This window comes from Eucyclogobius newberryi, unplaced genomic scaffold (assembly GCF_026437365.1).
Source record: "Eucyclogobius newberryi isolate DKJ021-1_F unplaced genomic scaffold, fEucNew1.0.hap1 SCAF_1, whole genome shotgun sequence".
NCBI classification, from domain to species: domain Eukaryota; kingdom Metazoa; phylum Chordata; class Actinopteri; order Gobiiformes; family Gobiidae; genus Eucyclogobius; species Eucyclogobius newberryi.
In genome coordinates, this window is record NW_027315723.1 from 53,537,845 (window position 1) to 53,548,405 (window position 10,561).

At 47.5% G+C, this 10,561-nt stretch overlaps 1 protein-coding gene across 4 annotated transcripts in view; it reads left to right on the forward strand.

Annotated features, from left to right (window-relative positions):
• The window catches only part of LOC140362625 (uncharacterized), a 112,796-nt gene extending 102,882 nt beyond the window's left edge, over nucleotides 1-9,914 (forward strand). For all 4 annotated transcript variants that reach the window (XM_072448755.1, XM_072448764.1, XM_072448745.1 and 1 more), the window contains exons 4-5: nucleotides 6,379-6,531; nucleotides 9,752-9,914. In XM_072448755.1, coding sequence (XP_072304856.1) covers nucleotides 6,379-6,531; nucleotides 9,752-9,903 — 305 coding nt within the window. In that variant the 3' untranslated portion in view covers nucleotides 9,904-9,914. The remainder of the gene's footprint in view (nucleotides 1-6,378; nucleotides 6,532-9,751) is intronic.
• The last annotated feature ends 647 nt before the right edge of the window (nucleotides 9,915-10,561 follow it).

Here is a 10,561-nt window from a genome sequence, read left to right on the forward strand (position 1 = left end):
CATGTTGTGTTACAGTGAGTGATGCAGAGGCTCATGTTGTGTTGCAGTGAGTGATGCAGAGGCTCATGTTGTGTTGCAGTGAGTGATGCAGAGACTCATGTTGTGTTACAGTGAGTGATGCAGAGGCTCATGTTGTGTTGCAGTGAGTGATGCAGAGGCTCATGTTGTGTTGCAGTGAGTGATGCAGAGGCTTATGTTGTGTTAAAGTGAGTGATGCAGAGGCTCATGTCGTGTTACAGTGAGTGATGCAGAGGCTCATGTGATGCAGAGGCTCATGTTGTGTTACAGTGAGTGATGCAGAGGCTTATGTCGTGTTACAGAGAGTGATGCAGAGGCTCATGTCGTGTTACAGTGAGTGATGCAGAGGCTCATGTTGTGTTACAGTGAGTGATGCAGAGGCTCATGTCGTGTACAGTGAGTGATGCAGAGGCTCATGTTGTGTTACAGTGAGTGATGCAGAGGCTCATGTTGTGTTACAGTGAGTGATGCAGAGGCTCATGTTGTGTTACAGTGAGTGATGCAGAGGCTCATGTTGTGTTACAGTGATTGATGCAGAGGCTTATGTTGTGTTACAGAGAGTGATGCAGAGGCTCATGTCGTGTTACAGTGAGTGATGCAGAGGCTCATGTCGTGTTACAGTGAGTGATGCAGAGGCAGAGGCTCATGTTGTGTTACAGTGAGTGATGCAGAGGCTCATGTCGTGTTACAGTGAGTGATGCAGAGGCTCATGTTGTGTTACAGTGAGTGATGCAGAGGCTCATGTTGTGTTACAGTGAGTGATGCAGAGGCTCATGTTGTGTTACAGTGAGTGATGCAGAGGCTCATGTTGTGTTACAGTGAGTGATGCAGAGGCTCATGTCGTGTTACAGTGAGTGATGCAGAGGCTCATGTTGTGTTACAGTGAGTGATGCAGAGGCTCATGTTGTGTTACAGTGAGTGATGCAGAGGCTCATGTTGTGTTACAGTGAGTGATGCAGAGGCTCATGTTGTGTTGCAGTGAGTGATGCAGAGGCTCATGTTGTGTTGCAGTGAGTGATGCAGAGGCTTATGTTGTGTTAAAGTGAGTGATGCAGAGGCTCATGTCGTGTTACAGTGAGTGATGCAGAGGCTCATGTGATGCAGAGGCTCATGTTGTGTTACAGTGAGTGATGCAGAGGCTTATGTTGTGTTACAGAGAGTGATGCAGAGGCTCATGTCGTGTTACAGTGAGTGATGCAGAGGCTCATGTTGTGTTACAGTGAGTGATGCAGAGGCTCATGTCGTGTTACAGTGAGTGATGCAGAGGCTCATGTTGTGTTACAGTGAGTGATGCAGAGGCTCATGTCGTGTTACAGTGAGTGATGCAGAGGCTCATATTGTGTTACAGTGAGTGATGCAGAGGCTCATGTTGTGTTACAGTGAGTGATGCAGAGGCTCATGTTGTGTTACAGTGAGTGATGCAGAGGCTCATGTTGTGTTACAGTGAGTGATGCAGAGGCTCATGTTGTGTTGCAGTGAGTGATGCAGAGGCTCATGTCGTGATGCAGAGGCTCATGTCGTGTTGCAGTGAGTGATGCAGAGGCTCATGTTGTGATGCAGAGGCTCATGTTGTGTTGCAGTGAGTGATGCAGAGGCTCATGTTGTGATGCAGAGGCTCATGTTGTGTCACAGTGAGTGATGCAGAGGCTCATGTCGTGATGCAGAGGCTCATGTTGTGTTACAGTGAGTGATGCAGAGGCTCATGTTGTGTTACAGTGAGTGATGCAGAGGCTCATGTTGTGTTACAGTGAGTGATGCAGAGGCTTATGTTGTGTTACAGAGAGTGATGCAGAGGCTCATGTCGTGTTACAGTGAGTGATGCAGAGGCTCATGTCGTGTTACAGTGAGTGATGCAGAGGCTCATGTCGTGTTACAGTGAGTGATGCAGAGGCTCATGTTGTGTTACAGTGAGTGATGCAGAGGCTCATGTCGTGTTACAGTGAGTGATGCAGAGGCTCATGTTGTGTTACAGTGAGTGATGCAGAGGCTCATGTCGTGTTACAGTGAGTGATGCAGAGGCTCATGTTGTGTTGCAGTGAGTGATGCAGAGGCTCATGTCGTGATGCAGAGGCTCATGTCGTGTTGCAGTGAGTGATGCAGAGGCTCATGTTGTGATGCAGAGGCTCATGTTGTGTTGCAGTGAGTGATGCAGAGGCTCATGTTGTGATGCAGAGGCTCATGTTGTGTCACAGTGAGTGATGCAGAGGCTCATGTCGTGATGCAGAGGCTCATGTTGTGTTACAGTGAGTGATGCAGAGGCTCATGTTGTGTTGCAGTGAGTGATGCAGAGGCTCATGTTGTGTTACAGTGAGTGATGCAGAGACTCATGTTGTGTTACAGTGAGTGATGCAGAGGCTCATGTTGTGTTGCAGTGAGTGATGCAGAGGCTCATGTTGTGTTGCAGTGAGTGATGCAGAGGCTTATGTTGTGTTAAAGTGAGTGATGCAGAGGCTCATGTCGTGTTACAGTGAGTGATGCAGAGGCTCATGTGATGCAGAGGCTCATGTTGTGTTACAGTGAGTGATGCAGAGGCTTATGTTGTGTTACAGAGAGTGATGCAGAGGCTCATGTCGTGTTACAGTGAGTGATGCAGAGGCTCATGTTGTGTTACAGTGAGTGATGCAGAGGCTCATGTCGTGTTACAGTGAGTGATGCAGAGGCTCATGTTGTGTTACAGTGAGTGATGCAGAGGCTCATGTCGTGTTACAGTGAGTGATGCAGAGGCTCATATTGTGTTACAGTGAGTGATGCAGAGGCTCATGTTGTGTTACAGTGAGTGATGCAGAGGCTCATGTTGTGTTACAGTGAGTGATGCAGAGGCTCATGTTGTGTTACAGTGAGTGATGCAGAGGCTCATGTTGTGTTGCAGTGAGTGATGCAGAGGCTCATGTCGTGATGCAGAGGCTCATGTCGTGTTGCAGTGAGTGATGCAGAGGCTCATGTTGTGATGCAGAGGCTCATGTTGTGTTGCAGTGAGTGATGCAGAGGCTCATGTTGTGATGCAGAGGCTCATGTTGTGTCACAGTGAGTGATGCAGAGGCTCATGTCGTGATGCAGAGGCTCATGTTGTGTTACAGTGAGTGATGCAGAGGCTCATGTTGTGTTGCAGTGAGTGATGCAGAGGCTCATGTTGTGTTGCAGTGAGTGATGCAGAGACTCATGTTGTGTTACAGTGAGTGATGCAGAGGCTCATGTTGTGTTGCAGTGAGTGATGCAGAGGCTCATGTTGTGTTGCAGTGAGTGATGCAGAGGCTTATGTTGTGTTAAAGTGAGTGATGCAGAGGCTCATGTCGTGTTACAGTGAGTGATGCAGAGGCTCATGTGATGCAGAGGCTCATGTTGTGTTACAGTGAGTGATGCAGAGGCTTATGTTGTGTTACAGAGAGTGATGCAGAGGCTCATGTCGTGTTACAGTGAGTGATGCAGAGGCTCATGTTGTGTTACAGTGAGTGATGCAGAGGCTCATGTCGTGTTACAGTGAGTGATGCAGAGGCTCATGTTGTGTTACAGTGAGTGATGCAGAGGCTCATGTTGTGTTACAGTGAGTGATGCAGAGGCTCATGTTGTGTTACAGTGAGTGATGCAGAGGCTCATGTTGTGTTACAGTGAGTGATGCAGAGGCTTATGTTGTGTTACAGAGAGTGATGCAGAGGCTCATGTCGTGTTACAGAGAGTGATGCAGAGGCTCATGTCGTGTTACAGTGAGTGATGCAGAGGCTCATGTCGTGTTACAGTGAGTGATGCAGAGGCTCATGTTGTGTTACAGTGAGTGATGCAGAGGCTCATGTCGTGTTACAGTGAGTGACGCAGAGGCTCATGTTGTGTTACAGTGAGTGATGCAGAGGCTCATGTTGTGTTACAGTGAGTGATGCAGAGGCTCATGTCGTGTTACAGTGAGTGATGCAGAGGCTCATGTTGTGTTACAGTGAGTGATGCAGAGGCTCATGTTGTGTTACAGTGAGTGATGCAGAGGCTCATGTTGTGTTACAGTGAGTGATGCAGAGGCTCATGTTGTGTTACAGTGAGTGATGCAGAGGCTTATGTTGTGTTACAGTGAGTGATGCAGAGGCTCATGTCGTGTTACAGTGAGTGATGCAGAGGCTCATGTCGTGTTACAGTGAGTGATGCAGAGGCTCATGTCGTGTTACAGTGAGTGATGCAGAGGCTCATGTTGTGTTACAGTGAGTGACGCAGAGGCTTATGTCGTGTTACAGTGAGTGATGCAGAGGCTCATGTCGTGTTACAGTGAGTGACGCAGAGGCTCATGTTGTGTTACAGTGAGTGATGCAGAGGCTCATGTTGTGTTGCAGTGAGTGATGCAGAGGCTCATGTGATGCAGAGGCTCATGTTGTGTTACAGTGAGTGATGCAGAGGCTCATGTTGTGTTACAGTGAGTGATGCAGAGGCTCATGTTGTGTTACAGTGAGTGATGCAGAGGCTCATGTCGTGTTACAGTGAGTGATGCAGAGGCTCATGTTGTGTTACAGTGAGTGATGCAGAGGCTCATGTTGTGTTACAGTGAGTGATGCAGAGGCTCATGTTGTGTTACAGTGAGTGATGCAGAGGCTCATGTTGTGTTGCAGTGAGTGATGCAGAGGCTCATGTTGTGTTGCAGTGAGTGATGCAGAGGCTTATGTTGTGTTAAAGTGAGTGATGCAGAGGCTCATGTTGTGTTGCAGTGAGTGATGCAGAGGCTCATGTTGTGTTGCAGTGAGTGATGCAGAGGCTTATGTTGTGTTAAAGTGAGTGATGCAGAGGCTCATGTTGTGTTGCAGTGAGTGATGCAGAGGCTCATGTTGTGTTGCAGTGAGTGATGCAGAGGCTCATGTTGTGTTGCAGTGAGTGATGCAGAGGCTTATGTTGTGTTAAAGTGAGTGATGCAGAGGCTCATGTTGTGTTGCAGTGAGTGATGCAGAGGCTCATGTTGTGTTGCAGTGAGTGATGCAGAGGCTCATGTTGTGTTGCAGTGAGTGATGCAGAGGCTCATGTTGTGTTACAGAGAGTGATGCAGAGGCTCATGTCGTGTTACAGTGTGTGATGCAGAGGCTCATGTCGTGTTACAGTGAGTGATGCAGAGGCTCATGTTGTGTTACAGTGAGTGATGCAGAGGCTCATGTCGTGTTACAGTGAGTGACGCAGAGGCTCATGTTGTGTTACAGTGAGTGATGCAGAGGCTCATGTTGTGTTACAGTGAGTGATGCAGAGGCTCATGTCGTGTTACAGTGAGTGATGCAGAGGCTCATGTTGTGTTACAGTGAGTGATGCAGAGGCTCATGTTGTGTTACAGTGAGTGATGCAGAGGCTCATGTTGTGTTACAGTGAGTGATGCAGAGGCTCATGTTGTGTTACAGTGAGTGATGCAGAGGCTTATGTTGTGTTACAGTGAGTGATGCAGAGGCTCATGTCGTGTTACAGTGAGTGATGCAGAGGCTCATGTCGTGTTACAGTGAGTGATGCAGAGGCTCATGTCGTGTTACAGTGAGTGATGCAGAGGCTCATGTTGTGTTACAGTGAGTGACGCAGAGGCTTATGTCGTGTTACAGTGAGTGATGCAGAGGCTCATGTCGTGTTACAGTGAGTGACGCAGAGGCTCATGTTGTGTTACAGTGAGTGATGCAGAGGCTCATGTTGTGTTGCAGTGAGTGATGCAGAGGCTCATGTGATGCAGAGGCTCATGTTGTGTTACAGTGAGTGATGCAGAGGCTCATGTTGTGTTACAGTGAGTGATGCAGAGGCTCATGTCGTGTTACAGTGAGTGATGCAGAGGCTCATGTTGTGTTACAGTGAGTGATGCAGAGGCTCATGTCGTGTTACAGTGAGTGATGCAGAGGCTCATGTTGTGTTACAGTGAGTGATGCAGAGGCTCATGTTGTGTTACAGTGAGTGATGCAGAGGCTCATGTTGTGTTACAGTGAGTGATGCAGAGGCTCATGTTGTGTTGCAGTGAGTGATGCAGAGGCTCATGTTGTGTTGCAGTGAGTGATGCAGAGGCTTATGTTGTGTTAAAGTGAGTGATGCAGAGGCTCATGTTGTGTTGCAGTGAGTGATGCAGAGGCTCATGTTGTGTTGCAGTGAGTGATGCAGAGGCTTATGTTGTGTTAAAGTGAGTGATGCAGAGGCTCATGTTGTGTTGCAGTGAGTGATGCAGAGGCTCATGTTGTGTTGCAGTGAGTGATGCAGAGGCTCATGTTGTGTTGCAGTGAGTGATGCAGAGGCTTATGTTGTGTTAAAGTGAGTGATGCAGAGGCTCATGTTGTGTTGCAGTGAGTGATGCAGAGGCTCATGTTGTGTTGCAGTGAGTGATGCAGAGGCTCATGTTGTGTTGCAGTGAGTGATGCAGAGGCTCATGTTGTGTTGCAGTGAGTGATGCAGAGGTCCAGGAGCGTCTGTGCAGTGACTCTGTGCTTCAGGTCAGAAGAGAAGACGTTGTCCAGCGTCTGACCTCAGACTTCAGCCTCTCTGCCCTGAGCCAGAGCCAGTGCGCCCCCTGCTGGAAGCACCTGGATGTAGAGGGTACGTCTGCTTTACTCATCCATATGTACAGTGTCATGTACGTATGGATCACATATGTACAGTGTCATGTACGTATGGATCACATATGTACAGTGTCATGTACGTATGGATCACATATGTTCACATAATGTGTAATCTTCAGGGAAACACACAGCGCTCCTCTGTGTTTTTAAAGTCCATACAACTTGAACTGTCTGATTCTGGTCATCAAGGCTTCGATTGCTTTCACATTCAGCTTTGGTTCTTTCAAATCAAATCAAATCAATTTATTTTTGTAAGGCCCAAAATCACAACAACAGTTGCCTCTGAGGGCCACAGGGAGAAATGAATCAACAATGTCTGTGGTGGCGATGAAGTCAGACAATGTCTGTGGTGGCGAGGGACGATGTCCCAGGGTCCTCTGTCCTTAGACTCTCCTTCTCGGCCAGGAAAAACTACAAAAAAAAACCTCTTTGGGAAAAAAGCGTAGAAACCTGGAGGAGTTCCAGTGAAGGAGAGATCCGACTCTCACAGACGGACAGACGGACACGAGGGAGACTGGAGCTGGACCCACTCTTCAGGCAGAAGAGGGACCGTCTGAGGCGAACTGGACCCACTCTTCAGGCAGAAGAGGGACCGTCGGAGGCGAGCTGGACCCACTCTTCAGGCAGATGAGGGACCGACTGAGGCGAACTGGACCCACTCTTCAGGCAGATGAGGGACCGACCACACAGGGCAGGGACCACAGAAGGCCGGCATTCTGAGAGCGAAGAGCTCTGTTTGGATGATATGGTTCTATAGCATCTTTGAGGTGGGATGGGGCCATGTCATTTCATTTCATTGCACAGTGACATGCTCTGACTCCTAACGACATGCTCTGACTCTAACGACATGCTCTGACTCCTAACGACATGCTCTGACTCTAATGACATGCTCTGACTCCTAACGACATGCTCTGACTCTAATGACATGCTCTGACTCTAATGACATGCTCTGACTCTAACGACATGCTCTGACTCTAACGACATGCTCTGACTCTAACGACATGCTCTGACTCTAATGACATGCTCTGACTCTAACGACATGCTCTGACTCTAATGACATGCTCTGATTCTTAACGACATGCTCTGACTCTAACGACATGCTCTGACTCTTAACGACATGCTCTGACTCTAACGACATGCTCTGACTCTAACGACATGCTTTGACTCTAATGACATGCTCAGACTCTAATGACATGCTCTGACTCTAACGACATGCTCTGACTCTAACGACATGCTCTGACTCCTAACGACATGCTCTGACTCTTAACGACATGCTCTGACTCTAACGACATGCTCTGACTCTAACGACATGCTCTGACTCTAATGACATGCTCTGATTCTTAACGACATGCTCTGACTCTAACGACATGCTCTGACTCTAATGACATGCTCTGACTCTTAACGACATGCTCTGATTCTTAACGACATGCTCTGACTCTAATGACATGCTCTGACTCTAATGAAATGCTCTGATTCTTAACGACATGCTCTGACTCTAACGACATGCTCTGACTCTAATGACATGCTCTGACTCCTAACGACATGCTCTGACTCTTAACGACATGCTCTGACTCTAATGACATGCTCTGACTCTAATGACATGCTCTGACTCTAACGACATGCTTTGACTCTAATGACATGCTCAGACTCTAATGACATGCTCTGACTCTAACGACATGCTCTGACTCTAACGACATGCTCTGACTCCTAACGACATGCTCTGACTCTTAACGACATGCTCTGACTCTAACGACATGCTCTGACTTTTAATGACATGCTCTGACTCTTAACGACATGCTTTGACTCTAACGACATGCTCTGACTCTTAACGACATGCTCTGACTCTAACGACATGCTCTGACTCTTAACGACATGCTCTGACTCTAATGACATGCTCTGACTCCTAACGACATGCTCTGACTCTTAACGACATGCTCTGACTCTAATGACATGCTCTGACTCTAACGACATGCTCTGACTCTTAACGACATGCTCTGACTCTAACGACATGCTCTGACTCTTAACGACATGCTCTGACTCTAATGACATGCTCTGACTCCTAACGACATGCTTTGACTCTAATGACATGCTCAGACTCTAATGACATGCTCTGACTCTAACGACATGCTCTGACTCTAACGACATGCTCTGACTCCTAACGACATGCTCTGACTTTTAATGACATGCTCTGACTCTTAACGACATGCTCTGACTCTAACGACATGCTCTGACTCTTAACGACATGCTCTGACTCTAACGACATGCTCTGACTCTAACGACATGCTCTGACTCTAATGACATGCTCTGATTCTTAACGACATGCTCTGACTCTAATGACATGCTCTGACTCTAATGACATGCTCTGATTCTTAACGACATGCTCTGACTCTAATGACATGCTCTGACTCTAACGACATGCTCTGACTAATGACATGCTTTGACTCTAATGACATGCTCTGACTCTAACGACATGCTCTGACTCTAACGACATGCTCTGACTCCTAACGACATGCTCTGACTCTTAACGACATGCTCTGACTCTAACGACATGCTCTGACTTTTAATGACATGCTCTGACTCTTAACGACATGCTCTGACTCTAACGACATGCTCTGACTCTTAACGACATGCTCTGACTAATGACATGCTTTGACTCTAATGACATGCTCTGACTCTAATGACATGCTCTGACTCTAAAGACATGCTCTGACTCTAATGACATGCTCTGATTCTTAACGACATGCTCTGACTCTAACGACATGCTCTGACTCTAACGACATGCTCTGACTCTTAACGACATGCTCTGACTCTAATGACATGCTCTGACTCCTAACGACATGCTCTGACTCTTAACGACATGCTCTGACTCTAATGACATGCTCTGACTCTAACGACATGCTTTGACTCTAATGACATGCTCAGACTCTAATGACATGCTCTGACTCTTAACGACATGCTCTGACTCTAACGACATGCTCTGACTTTTAATGACATGCTCTGACTCTAACGACATGCTCTGACTCTTAACGACATGCTCTGACTCTAACGACATGCTCTGACTCTAACGACATGCTCTGACTCTTAACGACATGCTCTGACTCTAACGACATGCTCTGACTCTAACGACATGCTCTGACTCTAATGACATGCTCTGACTCTAATGACATGCTCTGACTAATGACATGCTCTGACTCTAGGACAAGTGAAGCGAATGGCGGAGGAGCAGGAACACGAGTTGACGTCGCACATCACGATTCCGGCCGCGTACAAGTCTGGGATCACGCTGTTCGCCCTGCGCCACTCTCCAACGGGACGAGAACTTCAAGACTGCCCCGACCTACCTCTGTGAAGACCCCCCCCCCTGACCTGCCTCTGCTGTGAAGACCCCCCCCCGACCTGCCTCTGCTGTGAAGACCCCCCCCCGACCTGCCTCTGCTGTGAAGACCCCCCCCCCGACCTGCCTCTGCTGTGAAGACCCCCCCCGACCTGTTCTGGGAGAGGTGTGTTTTAAAGCTTTAGAGTTAGAGTTAGAGTTAGCGTTAGAGTTAGCGTTAGAGTTAGCGTTAGAGTTAGCATTAGAGTTAGAGTTAGCGTTAGAGTTAGAGTTAGCGTTAGAGTTAGCGTTAGTTAGCGTTAGAGTTAGCGTTAGAGTTAGAGTTAGCGTTAGAGTTAGCGTTAGTTAGCGTTAGTTAGCGTTAGTTAGCGTTAGAGTTAGCGTTAGAGTTAGCGTTAGAGTTAGCGTTAGTTAGAGTTAGAGTTAGCGTTAGAGTTAGCGTCAGTTAGCGTTAGAGTTAGCGTTAGTTAGCGTTACAGTTAGCGTTAGAGTTAGCGTTAGAGTTAGCGTTAGAGTTAGAGGTTGGTATGGTAAAGGTGCTGCCATCACAAACTCTTTATTATTGTTGAGTTTCTGACTCTGCCACACGTTTGTTCAGCATCTGCTAATGTGATTCTGATCTGTACAAAATACTTTGCATTAAATGATGCCATTAAAATCAGTCATTCATGAA